The sequence below is a fragment of the Anastrepha obliqua genome, chromosome 2 (assembly GCF_027943255.1).
Source record: "Anastrepha obliqua isolate idAnaObli1 chromosome 2, idAnaObli1_1.0, whole genome shotgun sequence".
NCBI classification, from domain to species: domain Eukaryota; kingdom Metazoa; phylum Arthropoda; class Insecta; order Diptera; family Tephritidae; genus Anastrepha; species Anastrepha obliqua.
The window spans coordinates 52,187,824-52,202,412 of NC_072893.1; the positions used below are offsets into that span (position 1 = coordinate 52,187,824).

General features: G+C 38.6%; 5 protein-coding genes across 5 annotated transcripts; 3 read left to right on the forward strand and 2 right to left on the reverse strand.

Moving 5' to 3' along the window:
- Window positions 1–2,737: 2,737 nt before the first annotated feature.
- On the reverse strand, window positions 2,738–8,286 carry LOC129236792 (protein xmas). Its single transcript, XM_054871028.1, has 4 exons — window positions 8,067–8,286; window positions 7,422–8,005; window positions 6,386–7,359; window positions 2,738–6,320 (listed from the first exon to the last, which is right to left on the reverse strand). The coding sequence occupies exons 1-4, from the start codon at window positions 8,120–8,122 to the stop codon at window positions 2,883–2,885; spliced, it is 5,052 nt and encodes a 1,683-aa protein (XP_054727003.1). The 5' UTR covers window positions 8,123–8,286; the 3' UTR covers window positions 2,738–2,882.
- Window positions 8,287–10,259: 1,973 nt separating this feature from the next.
- LOC129236793 (la-related protein 7) lies at window positions 10,260–12,132 on the forward strand. Its single transcript, XM_054871029.1, has 2 exons — window positions 10,260–10,564; window positions 10,623–12,132. Exons 1-2 carry the CDS (start codon window positions 10,339–10,341, stop codon window positions 12,032–12,034), a joined length of 1,638 nt encoding a protein of 545 aa, XP_054727004.1. The 5' UTR covers window positions 10,260–10,338; the 3' UTR covers window positions 12,035–12,132.
- Window positions 12,052–12,999, reverse strand: LOC129236795 (TM2 domain-containing protein almondex). Its single transcript, XM_054871030.1, has one exon. The coding sequence runs from the start codon at window positions 12,921–12,923 to the stop codon at window positions 12,186–12,188; it is 738 nt and encodes a 245-aa protein (XP_054727005.1). The 5' UTR covers window positions 12,924–12,999; the 3' UTR covers window positions 12,052–12,185.
- A 333-nt stretch (window positions 13,000–13,332) lies between these two features.
- Window positions 13,333–13,786, forward strand: LOC129237582 (migration and invasion enhancer 1). The gene is made up of 2 exons (XM_054872408.1): window positions 13,333–13,450; window positions 13,510–13,786. Exons 1-2 carry the CDS (start codon window positions 13,425–13,427, stop codon window positions 13,769–13,771), a joined length of 288 nt encoding a protein of 95 aa, XP_054728383.1. The 5' UTR covers window positions 13,333–13,424; the 3' UTR covers window positions 13,772–13,786.
- Window positions 13,787–13,960: 174 nt separating this feature from the next.
- LOC129237581 (uncharacterized) lies at window positions 13,961–14,525 on the forward strand. The gene is made up of 2 exons (XM_054872407.1): window positions 13,961–14,068; window positions 14,134–14,525. Exons 1-2 carry the CDS (start codon window positions 14,034–14,036, stop codon window positions 14,390–14,392), a joined length of 294 nt encoding a protein of 97 aa, XP_054728382.1. The 5' UTR covers window positions 13,961–14,033; the 3' UTR covers window positions 14,393–14,525.
- Window positions 14,526–14,589: the final 64 nt, after the last annotated feature.

The window sequence follows — 14,589 nt, forward strand, 5'->3', positions numbered from 1 at the left end:
TGTTGTGTTGTGTTGTGTTGTGTTGTGTTGTGTTGTGTTGTGTTGTGTTGTGTTGTGTTGTGTTATGTTATGCTATGTTATGTTGTGTTGTGTTGTGTTGTGTTGTGTTGTGTTGTGTTGTGTTGTGTTGTGTTGTGTTATGTTATGTTATGTTATGTTATGTTATGTTATGTTATGTTATGTTATGTTGTGTTATGTTATGTTATGTTATGTTATGTTATGTTATGTTATGTTATGTTATGTTATGTTATGTTATGTTATGTTATGTTATGTTATGTTATGTTATGTTATGTTGTGTTGTGTTATGTTATGTTATGTTATGTTATGTTAAAGTATATTATGTTATGTTAATGTTAACTCATTCTCTATATCCATACAAAATATCTATCAAACAAATAAAATTAAAATTTTCTTTTGAAAAATGCCTCCATTCAATCAGTATTTTCTTATGACGTTATCACGTTAAACTATCGTCAGTAAACCGACTTTACAGACAACCTCTTTTTTTATTCAAACATTCATACATACACGGAGGAGAACAAGTCACAAAACAAGCTGATTTATGACGAATTTACAAAAAATAGATTAGTTCATAAAGCAAATAATTTGTAAAAAATGTTATAAAGAATTTGCAAGTGAGAAAAACAGCTGATCGCAAAGTACAAATAAAAACGAATTCAAATTTGAGAATTGAGTCAAAGTTCTAAATTTAAATAAAAATTAAAATAGAGAATGTAAGTACAGTGCACTCGCGATAATATTAACACCCTAATATATGAACACCCCAAAATTTGAACACTTTTTCGCTTCCATTGAGTACTCTAAAATATGAACATTATTAAGGGGGTCTTCTACCGTCGCGCCTTAATCTCGGGCCTATTTTTGGGAATTAATTACAAAGCAACCACTTGAGATAATGAAATCAGATTTTTTTTATTTAATTTGCACAAGTTTGCACTATTTAAAAATATATTTTTCAAATCGAATTCTTTGGCCCTGTGTCCTTGAACCGTCCTCGAGGTTGCCCTTGTAAAAATGTCCTAGGCGACTTTGTGGCACGCGATCGACCATTTTACTTATCTGAAATCAAAAAAAATTTTTTTTTTATCATAAAGTGTAGCGTTGGCTATGTTTTCCCAGTGGCGATTTTAAATATTTTGAAATTTGTAAAAAATGCGTGATTTTAAAAAAAAAGTTTGAAAATTTCCTCTTTTTTTTACACTTTAGAGGCCCGCAAAATTAAACTAATCAAAAATTGAAAAAAGTGGTCTGGGAAAACATAGCGAGATGTTCACTGAATAACTGGAAAAAAGATGGAATGAATTCGACAAATATTTATAGTAGATGTGTGACCAGAAAGTTGAAAAAAGTCAACTTTCGGGAAAAGGCGTTTAAAGATAAAGAAACGCTCGAAAATGCCACGCGCATGCATGTATTCTCCCCGAAATGCTCATGAAGGAACATGTTTTTCATAAAACCCTCTTTATAGCATACTCTTAACATTAGTAGCTTTTAAAAAATCTAAAAAAAAAAAAATCGATTTTTTCAAACCGTGACGGTAGAAGACCCCCTTAATTTTCAAATTTCTTTCGAATTTCATGAGCCTAATAAATCGGGGAATCCTCTAGTTAATAAAATTTAAAATGAACAAAACCGTCGCGGAGAAATGCTTGCGTTCACTCGCATACACATGTCCATGCTTTGCCTTCTCCATGTTCAGTCGTTAATACAAATTTTCAACGTAAGTTGGCCATTTTATGCGAGCATAATTAGTACTTCATTTTCTTCTCAAAAATTTAATATTAATCAGTTTAAAAAATGCACACAAAAAAGCATAAGTTTTTGACCTGCAGAAAAAAATCAGATATTGTAGAATATTTACGAAAGGGTTAAAGTGTTACTAATTTATCACGTAAATATGGAATGACAAAGTCTACAATATGCGGAATTAATAAAAATAAAAATGATATTTCTAAATGTGTCAACAATACTTTTATCGGTCCTGGAAAGAGGAAAACTCTACGTCATTCAGAGTACCTAAAGATGGAAAAGTCTCTGTATTGATGGTTTTTGAATATTAGGGGCAAAAAGCTCCCGGTTAGCGGGTTTATGTTGAATGAAAAAGCAAAAGACCTTCATTTTAAAATTAAACAAAATTGCCTTGAATTCAATGCCAGTGAAGGATAGCTTCAAAATTTTAAAAAGAGATATGGCGTTCGGTTGCTCTAAGTTTCTGGAGAAAAACTGTCTTCACAGCCCCAATTAGTTAAATGGGCGTTTTGGTAAAAAATCGATTTTTTTTTTTTTTTGAGAAACCGCCATTTTGTCAAAAAAAAAAATTATTTTGTTTATTCCTTCGATTAATTACTAGATTTAGCGTTACTTTAACGAAATCTGTTTGGTTTTTTTGATTTCAGAAGATCCGGTTCAGAGATATAGGGGTTACCGCAAGAGGTCTTTTTTGAGAGGAGCTCACGGAGATCAGCTGTAGCTCCTTTGCAAATAAATATTTGTACTAATACTAAGTCTTAAAATACAGTTAAAAGATAACATAATATGTGTACAAATTTTTAGATCAATAAATTTCAAAGTTTTCTCAGAAAAAATTCTGAAAAATTCGCTTTTTTCGGCCTTCTAACTGTATATAACCCCTTAAGTATCAACGCAATTATGCTCATTTCAACGCCTGTTTTAGTTAATAACAAAAAGACTTTTACTAAATAAAACCTTACAGTATCAATTTATTTTGATGTATAATAATTTTTTTGTTTGTAAATCATAATTTAGCATTCATTCCACAGGACCCCCCAATAAATTATCATACGAATACTGTGCAAGTTTGTAACAAGGCAGGACATTTCAAAACATTTACTCCACACCTTTCATTCCAACTCCAGCATAGCCATCTTGTTGAAACGTTCAGCGCGATCTTGTCCGGCCTCAACCTTTTCAATGACGTTAAAAGCGTGTGCCATAACTTTTTTCATTTCATTGATTTCTTCATCAGCATCACCCGCGTGCGTGCGTTTTCGCTGTCGTGCAGTTTTGGCTAAGCCGTCCCCTCCACCACGGGTATTCTGCTTTGTACTTATACCGCCAATCGCGCCTTCCAAGTCGCTATCAAACTCCCCCATCTTCGCCACAAACGAAGCGTCATAGGATCCTATTTGTTTTGTCAATTCAAATTGATAGATGCTGGCATCCAAGTCACGTGACAACTCCACTATATCGGCGCTGATTGTTTGCTTCTTCAGTGAATTATAGTTCTCCTCTGCTTTGCGCGAAACCTGTTCGGCTTGTTTTATAATTTCGTCAAACATTTCACTATTCAACGTCGTCTGTTCATCAACTAACTCCGTATCCTGTGAACTCGTCTCCTGGTCTTCGGTAACAGTGTAATCTATTTTCACTGCTTCAACGGCCTCGTTATTTAGCCACCAAGGCACTTGTTGATAATCCTCAAGCGCTTGGTGATGATAAATGATTTCTTTAGGCAATTTGTAATCGTCGGCATCAGCGTTTGCACTGTAGTCTCTAAGCACAGCATTAATCTGTGCGTAGGCAATAGCTTTCACAACAGGCAAATAGTTTATCATTTGGAAGCGTTTTGCCACTTCAACGTCAGCTAGATCGCACCGATTAAGCTGTTCAATTAGTGCTTTAATGGATTGATAGCTAGCAGCGGTAGCAGCTTCTTCATCGTTTGGTATGCAAGAACTGGCATAGTTCAGCAACCACAATTCCCAGTCTTCGAGTTCTTGGGATTGTACCGCCTCGACAATGGGCGCTAATAGCAAACGTTGCAAAAAATTTGAAATCTGTTGTTGGCGTTGCGGAGATTTCCAATCCTTTGGGAAATATTCCCAACTGAGCGGTATATCGACCTCAAGTTTGGGCACAAATTCACGCAGCTCCTCCGCAAACTCTGGTGCATCGCTGAAGTCTTCTGACGTCATTTGTATCACGCGTTGCACTGCATCATTATAAAGCTCCACCAGATGCTGTGGTGCGCCACATATCTTAGCAAAACACGGATTATGTTCGGAGGAATGCTGCCAGCGCTGCCACAACTCTTCACCCAAACATGTTTCCAGCCAACTTTGCAACTTTTGCATCTCCAAAGCTTCAGTTAATTTGTTGCAAAAGCTGCTTTCTCGTGCCACATAACGCAATGCGCGTCCCATATAGTGCAAGAAAGAAAATTCGTTTTTGGTCTGAAGACAACCATAGAATTTGTAAGCCGATATCTTATCCTCCTCCACCAAGCTCTCCATTTGCATTATGTCGCTCAGTTCCAACTCATCAGTGTACTGACCATCGTAGACGAGAACGGCTACCGGTACAGACTTGTGCATGCGACTCAGTTTGATAAGGTGATGCATGCGTTTGCGTGTGCTCTGTATGCTGTCGCAGCTCATCAGGCAGACAATCGCGTCTGCATTGTCGCACTCGTTGTGCACAACCTGCCCTGCCTCGGTTAGCGGCGGAATGCCGCTCACCTTTCGCACACACAATGCCACATCGCGCTCCATGGCGCAGATGTACGGGGCCGCGTTTTCAGCCTCATCACTCTGATCCTCCTCTTCTGTGGTGTTGCTGATGCGTCGTACGTACTTCCGCAGCCACTTGTGGCAAAGGCTCCCGAAGCCGGGCAATTCATCGTTATCGGTGGGTAGCGTCAGCACCAGCTTAAAGTACTTGTTCCTTTGCATGTGACCGCATTTTACCGCCTGCTTTCGTGTCGTATGGGCGCGCACCACTTCGAAGATGTCGATAGACGCGCGCGAAGACGACATTGCGTCTGGATGTTTCCAAAGTAATAGCTGGAAATTACACGGCTCGCCATGGCGATATCTTTTTATCATCTGCAAATTTTCCGACTGATTTGGATGCTTTAGCTTGGCGGTTTGCTCGGCGCGTGTGTCCATGGTCACCCATATGGGCGTGGACTCTATGAGCGCACGTTGCTTTTGTTTCTTGCGCGTATAGCGCAGCCAACACGCAAAGTAACGACTAAGCAAGAGTTGGTCATGGCACATCATAGCATATTCCTCGTTAGCCAACTCATTGAGTTGCATGACGACACATTGGTCGAGGAATGATTCAGCAAAGCTTTTGCAATCGCGTTCAAAATTCTGATATGTAGTTAGTTCGGTTTGTGCAATATCAGCCACTTGCAGTGTAAGCACGCTTTCTAGCTCATTGGCGCTGACGTATTCGGCGCGCTGTTGCAACACTTTCAGAGCTTCTTGGTGTTTTTTCTCCGCTTCTTCGCGTTGTCGTTTAACTGCTTCCTGCTCTTTTTCTTTTGCGACCCGCTTTTCTAATTCCTGCTGCTTGCGGAGTTGTATTGCTGCCTCAGCCTTGGCTTTAACTAATTCCGTATTGGTCTGCGGCACAATTTCTGCCGTTGCTGAAGGTTGCTGCGTGAAAGACACGTTACCAAAAATGTGTTTCACCTGATCCTTGGCACCCAAGTCGGGTGCAGCAAAGCCCGCTAGTACCGGCTGCGTGTTAAAATGTTGGAATACACTATCATTAAGCATAGCGTCGGGCTTTTGCGTGTGCGTTTGTTGGAAAACACTAGCTGTCGATTTGACGGCATTACTAAAAATGTTATCGCTGTGAACTCCCTTGCTAGAGCTGTCGAATATGAAACCGTCAGCAGGTGATGGTTGTGCAACTGTTGTAGCGTTACCACCAAATATAGAGTGGCCAAGTCCACCAGTTGTCGAAGTGACTGTTTTAGTCGTGGCGGCAGGTATTTTGAATAACGAACTGCTAGCATCCTTTTCTGGCGCTACAAAAACACTACCACTACTTTTGGATGCAGTGTGGGAGCTTTTTGGAGTTTCAAACTTAAAATTGGTCAACGGCGATGACTGCACTTTCTCCTTCGAATCTGTAAACAGATTTCCGCCAAAGATGGATGGTTGCAGTGGTTTTTGTACTAATTGTGGAGCTTTGAACTGTTGCTGTGGCTTGGATGATATAGATGAAATCGATGGCACTTTGAAAACAGTCGCATCCGTAAGAACCGAAGGCGGCAGCGCAATAGGTGGCAGCGAGAGTGGGGGTGAACTAGAGCGTTTCTGCGGTCTTACAGCTTCCTCTTGTTGCATTTCCAATTCGCGTTGTCGCTTTCGCTCCTCTGCCGCTTTACCGCGCAGTTGATCGTCCGCTGCCCAGGCAACTAATTTAAGTACACCATTCTCATCGAAGCTGTTATGCGGCACATGACTTTCAAAAATGTCCGCCGATTCCAGCACATGCCCACAAACGCATTCACCTACACTAGCAATGCGCTTCGCTTCAACCAGCTAAAGAGAGCAGAAGTTAAGTTAATTTAAATTTCCTTAATGCTTATAACCACTTCATAACTTACATTCATGGCGCGTTTCATAGAATATTCAATGTCTGGAAGTTTTAAACGATCCAACACTACTCGCTGTCCATCACATTTCAAGCCATGATAGGTAAAGTATTGTCGTGCAGCCTCTTCGTTTTCAAACCCAAGGATCCTTGTCAAATATGTCAAGGGTATAAGAACGGCATTCTTTCGCCAGTTGTGCGACTTATTGATTGCCTCCATAGCACGCCAACGTAATTTGTTGAAATAGCCAAGTAGTATACAAGCGCTCAAATACGATGTATCAGTTTCACGTATCATGTTGAAGAAACGTACATAGTTATTATTTTGTAGGGCATTATAAAAAGCAATAGCCCGCTTGATTTCTTGTGAATGTTGTATGTGTTTTGGTAGCTGCTTTAATTCCCATAGAAAATTCGAATCACCCAAATTTAGCAATACAACATAGCTACGAAATTCAGCTTCACACGGGCAGTGCACACCTTTGATGCGCAAATCATGGTACATATATTTTAGTGATTGCAGACATTTGGTCAAATTTTCTGCATTAATTTTTTTATCGAACACAGAAGGATCTTCAGCCACAAGACGAGCAGCACAGTGTATGTGAAACCGTGCGCATTGCTCTACTAGTTGTACAGTACCCAATGAACACAGTTCCTGTTGGGTAATATCTTTGCGAATGGAACGCGTGCGGTCCCATACAAAGTGAAACCAGTCAGCAATAGATGTTTCCGGATCATCGCACAAATCCATTATTCGGTGCATCAGGTACAACATTGTCATTTGTAGCACGCTTTCAGGTCGTAGTTCATGTGCCAGTGGCACTTCTTGGTCGGCGCTACTACGCGAATATTCTTTTATAGCGCGTTGATGGGAAATGGAGGAGCTGTTCTCTCCCGCTTCGTTACACATCTCAAATGCCGAAACTTGTCGTTGAAATTCGCGCATTAAACGCTCTTTTTCGGGACACATATCCGGACAAATCCCTAAAGAAAAATATCAACTGTTTTATAATAACCACTATTCATTCAATAAAGATTTCGTTTACCTTTCGTCCGCTCAACTTTCTTAATATCCGTTTGACGAGGTCTTATCAATCGCATCAATTTATCTCGTGCATCCAAAACGCGGTATTTTTCTTCGTCAGTAAACGCTGGTCTTCGCAATGCAGCCTCATACTCTTGTCGCAAAGCAGTATCTATTTTTGGTATCTCTGATATCGACGTCGACTTCGCAGGCTTTGTTGGTGGTAGCGGAAGCGAAGTCATAGCTTTTTGAGTACGCAACGGTAGTGGCTTCGGTGGAGGTAACATTGCCGTAGATGGTATCCTATAAGCAGGCAGACTCTGTCGCAGGCCCATTGCGTCTAATTCAGCCTGTACTTCAGGATTAACCCATTCTTCTGTATTTTGCACGTGCGCTACTTCGCGTGTAGCATATTCTATTTGAAATTCATGCCCGTTGTAATACCCCGCTTGATCCAGAGCGCGTTCCGCCTGGGCTTCCGTTTCATACTCCACTGTACAACTCTGCCGGCTTGGACGCAATATGAACCGAGTGATTTTTCCAAATTTGCTGAAGTGGTTCTTGGCTACTAATTTGTCCAAGAAAAGTTCAGGTATTTTTTCGCATCTATTAATAAAATATTTAATATTCATAAAACCTTTTCAATTACCGGTTTTGAAGTACTTACGAAATGGCCTTGTAATTGATGCCATCATCCCAACCGGTTTCGGTGTCGCCCAACATCTCTGAATGCCAATTTATATTGTGATCTAATTTAACAAGTTCCAATAAGAAATAATTTTAATATAATAAATTAAAAATATGGTGTTGTAAAAATTTCTAATTTGGAAAGAAAAGGTCGAAACCGCGCTCGAACAACCAATTTGTATGTCAATGACAGCTGTTTGAATATCGCACAGAATCGCTTGGCATACTAATGGTTAGTGTAAAGCATTGATTTGGTTACTTCCAAGGCGAATTTATTACAGGTGACAGCAAACACATATAAGTAAAACCCTACATGTATTTGTTGTTGCGTTTGGTGCAAGCATCATGTCAAAATCAGCAAGCAAATGTAAACATACGAATGTAAACATACCAATACATACAAACAAAGCATATCATTTTGACGTAAGCCATACCTACGGCGAAAAATTCAGCTGGGTGAATGCTGTCACCTTATTAAATCCACCTTGGTTACTTCTCAAAAGAATAAAACCATACAAGATGTCGGGCTTCAATATTTCCTGATAATGCGTACAGTGTTGCAAGTTTTTTCTATAATGGCCTACACTTAATTATAAGTTTGATCTTTGAATTGCTAAATAAAACATGAGAAGTCCTAAATTCTACAACACTTTACAATTTTTTTGGGAAATTTTGGAAAAATATGTTCGCCATTGCTTAATCATAACTCTGTATTTTCAAAATTCAGTGATGATAAAATAATGTACAATAATATTAACATTTTAGGTATGAAATTCATATTTTGGGCCATAAATGGGCCAAAAACAGTGCGTATAGCGTAGTACACATAACAGAAGTGAAACTTTCAAGGCAGACAAAGAAGGAGGGAAAGATCCGAGTGAATGAGAGAGAGAGGGAGAGAGAAAAAATATATATCTAAATAAATTCACTACATTTGCAGAGAATACAAACAGACAAAATTTACAAAAAACGGAGAAGGGTCGACCGCTGTAAGTAAACGCCGGACACAAACCGTGGCAACAACACGCACTACTCCGAGCGTTTCTCACTCGCACAAACGCAGCGATTCCAGGACCGCAGCAACGGCACATTACCGCAAGGCATAAATCCAATCACAAGGAAAAAACTCAGGAAAAATAGCCTAAAGTATATCTAAGATATAAAAAAGGTATAGCTCTCTCTCTCCTTTTCCTCTACGTTATATCTTTTTTCGCTCTCGCGGAACGAAAATGCTCAAAACGTTGCATGGCTTTGAAATTTTACTCTCCATTCTCGCTCGTCCATCGACGCCTAAGAAGTTTCACTTCAAAAACTGAATGCTATGTTTTCGATAACCAAATTTTTATTTATTAAAAACTCATCAAATAGTGAAAGCAACAATAATATAACGCTATTAAAACATACATACGTGTATGTTCATATGTGATCTTGGAACTCAAGAATGATAGAATACAAGAGTTCAACAAGTGCTTTGACGTCAATACAGAGGGGAGGGCGAATGAGCGATTTTCGGAAGGCGCCACCTTCTGTATTCTATACATCGTGCCTGTGATTATCTTCATGTCCAGCTAATAAAACGAAGTGCTGCGTGTTAAATTGTGAAAGCCCAAATATATCAAGCCTCCCAATGCCTTTTTGGGCTTTTATGCGGATGACGCCATGGTATATGAATGTATATGGCAATCGAGGCATTTAAGAGGTGTCAGTATTTTAATATCGATATGTGCATATCTCTTACCATAAAGAAACATCACGTAAGATAAAGAGATATTAAATCTTAAATTAGCACTGTTTTTTTGTTTAAAATATTGCTTTAATATGACCTTTTGTGTTTTTTTGGTGAGCTCATGAAGACTACACAACAAATAAGTTTTCTTAACTTCTCAACCAGTGCAAGTTCGCATGTTTTGTCCATTACTTCGATGCGTTAGTTTAATCATTTCTGTTCCAATTATAATATTTAACATCCTTCTTCAATAATGAGGCCTTCTCTATATTCAACATCAGACCAGTGCAATTTATTTTTTGTAGAAATTTTTCAAATAAGCATAATTTCATAGTTTCGGCGCTATAAATGAAATACCCACAAAATAGTCGAATAAAATATTTGCAGATATCTATTTTCGAATCCACTTTAAAATGAGCTGGCATCCCTGGAACTTTCTGTTAAAAAGAAAGAAACAAATTAACGATACATTCAGCATTCTTTTCTAAGCATGGAAGACGAGCTAAAATAAATTTATCTTTCAAAAATGGAATTGGATGCAGTGAACGCCTTAACTGAAGCGGAGGTACAAAAAAACAATCAAAAAGCACAGAAGATACCGGCTGCTGCTGACATTGCAAGTGCACCCAAGAACTATAGGAAACGCAAACGCCATCACTACAATGCTATACGTAAACAAATGGAATTCTACTTCGGTGATGCCAATTTATTGAAGGACCGGTTTCTGAAGCAACTAATCGACAAAGATCCATGTAAGTAGCTTGGAGTTTCCTGTGAATTGTACATAAAATTTATTATCGTTATTTACAGATGTGCCGCTGGAGATATTTCTAAATTTTAACAAGTTGAAAGCGCTTACCACATCAGTAGAAGATATCTCCAAATCCCTATCAAACTCTGAATTGCTCGAGTTAGATGAGAAACAGTTAAGAGTTAAGCGTAAAACTGCACTGCCCGTGGAGCGTAATGTCGACAACAAAACACTCTACGTGGAAGCTTTACCTGCTGCAGCTGATCACGACTGGGTGCGTCAAGAATTTGAGCGTTTTGGTTCAGTAGTGTATGTCTCGCTGCCGAAGTATGCCAAATCACGAAAAATCAAGGAATTTGGGTTCGTTGAGTTCGAACAGGAGAGCAGCGTTGAGAAGGCTATTAAAGCATTTCAAGAATTTAATGGTGTACTGAGAATGCAAGAAACTGATCCAGCTGAACTACAGAGTGTAAAGTCGTTCATTAAAGAACAAAATGAAGATATCGCTGGTGAAAAAGTTGAGACTGATGTCGAGCAAAAAAAAGCAAAAAAACTAAAACGCGGTTCCGATGATGCTCCGGACTACGGAGGAACTGAAATAAAAAAGGCAAAAATAGAAAATGATGAAAACTCCACAGCAACCGAAACAGGGAATACTACAAATGATGATACCGAAAATCAGCAAAATGATGGCGAGGAGGGTAATAACAAAAAGAAACGACGCAAAAAGAAGAAAAAATCAAAAACGTTAGAAAAACGAAGAAAGGAAACCGATTTAAATACTGATGCCTCGTTTTATGAGTTAAAAGTACTTCCAAAACGCGATTGGAAGCGCCTACGCAACAAATACTTGAATTTGCAACGAGAAAAGGTTGCAGAGCTGAAGCGCAAAGCATGGAAAGAGAAGCAGCAGCAACAAGCTAGTGAAGGTGCCGGTTCAGAAACGTTAGACGCTTCAGCACCGCCTCCAGTAAAGAAGCCGAAACCAAATGAACGAAAGCTCCGAAAAATGAATATGAATTTCTACGGCGCCGGCGAGGAGGAAGCCAAATCACAACAAAAGGAGTTGAAACATAATCCAGCATTGGAGCGCGCTCCGCTCTTCAGCTACGCGGAAGGACTAATAGTGGAAATAGGCTTCTTGAATCCTTGCGTCAACATTAAGGAATTTAAGGCTGATATGCGCCAATACGAGACAGTGAAGTATGTTGACGTCAAAGAGGGTGCCATGCATGCGTATTTACGCTTAGATACTGCCGATGCGGCAACTGACTTTGTGGGACAAGTTAGTTGTGCGGAATACAATTGCAAGGTGCTCAGCGGCGAAGCAGAACTAGAGTATTGGAAAAAGATTGAGACAGATCGTGAAATGAAACTGAATAAACAAGTAAAAATTCCACAGAAGAGGGGTAGGGAAAAGGTTAAAAAGCTAGTAACGAAACATATTCGTTTCGGCGAATTTGATGAATAAGGTATCTACGCGGTCTATTTGAGTTCTTTTTGAAAGAAAATGTAACTGAATTTAATGAAATTTTATCAAATAAAATACTAATATACCCTTAAATCTAATTATTACAGTCTGTTTTCCTAAAACTACACAATATCACTTATTAATATTACTACTATATATATAAGGAACCATCAGCCGGTCCCAAGTAATGCAGCGATATGAGCAGAACGTCAATAATAGTCCATACGCCCAAGCCACCAAAGCTGAATAACTTTCCGATTCCTTCTTGCCAGTGCCCAAGATAAAAGCGGTCGGCGCCAAAGCCACCTAATGTAATACTGATAATAAGTGCCGTACTCCAGCGATATCCTTGCGTCCAGTTACATTTGACATTGCGAGTAAAAGACCGATTACCGAGACAAAAGACATCCGAATGAACTGTACAATTGGTGCGATAATAATGAGCGTTCACAGAATTGCAATTTCCACGCAGCATGCACGATTGTTGCCACATCCCCGTTTGATAGCAATAGCGGCAATTCATCTGTTGTATGAACGTGCGATTACCTTGACATGGTACATGGTCCAATGCTGTGCATGATACGTTAAGATCGCGACCATAGTGGCATGAGTAGTTGTAATTGCAGCGTATACAAGGAAATGGCAACGTCGAACATTCACTCTCGGGAGTGCCTGGACAAGATACATTGGTGTCATTGATGCTTTTTATTGTCAGCGGTATGGCGTCGTTGTTGTTAGTGACATTTTTTAATTGACCTTCCAGTTTAGTTTCAGCTTCCATGAGATTACCACCAGCAGTCTGACTCTGCCTTATGCCACTAAATATAAATATCATGATAAGCGCTAGGGCTGAGCGCATATTTATAACAATGCAACGTCGATGAAACATTTCGCTAACTTAATGATAAACGTAAATTTATTTCGAGAAAATAATGTGAACTAAAACATTTGCGTACAAACTAATAAACAAAGTAATAACAGCTGATCAACGCTGAAGGAGGCTGACATGTCACATACAAAACCAGAGATGGCTTTTGGAGGTGCAACTAATTGTTATTAAAATTTATTAAATAATTGCTAAATGTGATCCAATGATATTGTGAAAAGGTAATAAATTTTACATAACATCGTGATCTACAATAGTTTCCTTAAAGAATTTGTATAAACACAAAATAACAGTCGTGCATATTTGATAAAAAGTAAAAAACTATCACCCTGCAACTCAAATTCTTCTTCATTTGACTGCTGGGAAAAATATGGGCGCGCAAACATTTATTAAACAGGGCGCCCAAACGGCACCGTCAGCAACAGCTGATCTCTTTGCTTTATGTAAACAATGTATATTTTCTAACTATTTACTTTTGGATGCATATATTTGTAAATAATTAAAATGGTAAAGGTGGATGTAGAATATTGGTAAGTACCGAGGTCGAAGACATAAATCATAACCACTAATTTGATACATTCGTTTTCAGTCCGAAATGCAATTTCGAATGGCAATGCAAAATGTTACAAAATTTTCTACTGCAACAACAACCAGATACAGAAGTAGTTTGCTTTAAAGGCCGACAGGGATCCTTTGAAGTAAAGATTGACAACAATTTGGTACATTCCAAATTAAAGTCCTTTGCCTTTCCTGATCACGAAAGTGTGCTAGAAAATGTACGCAAGGCAGAAAAAGGTATACCAGTTGAAAGAGTGAAAGAGCAACCAATTGAAAATTGCGTACTTATGTGATCCAAAATTTAATTTGCATACAATTTTTATTAGTTTTAAAAGCTTGGATGTAAGTTGTAAATTTGTTGTATAATGGAATCATATGACACGAAAAAAGGGTAGTAGATATTTAAGTGTTTTTATGGCACTTACCAAATTCGAAATGAAAGAAACACTGATAAATTGAAATTTTAAATCAAATAAGGATGGTGTTTATAGAATAAAATTTACATATATATTTTTTAAGAAGGCACAAATTGCACAAACAAGGCAATATAATATAATGGGCAAATCAATACACATCGAGGTGGAACATTGGTGAGCGCATATTTCAATATTTAATAACCAAATGATTATCTTTGCGTTTATATGTATGTATACAGCGGCCTATGTGCGGCACATGCTAGGCAGTGCAGATCGCTGCAAAAATACATAATGAGAGAAGAGCCAGATACGGATCTGGTTTGTCGTACTGGCCGGCGCGGCTCATTCGAGGTGGTCGTTAACGGTATGTTGGTGCATTCGAAATTGAAAACGCAGGCTTTCCCATCACAAGATGAAATTTTACAGCGCGTTATAAATGTGCGCGAAGGTCCGACTTCCAAGTACATGGGAATGGAAAATTTTTGCTCATTAATGTAAAATTAACTGTAAAATGTATGTATATACTTGTATAATTTAGTAGACATTCAGTTTTCCAATTTTATTGTACTGCTTGTATTTATTCAAAATAATTTTAAAATACATCCCAATATCTGTATAACCACAAAGATAATAGGCTAGTTTAATTAATGCACAACTTTATATTGAATTAGATATAATTACAGATGTTTTAGAAT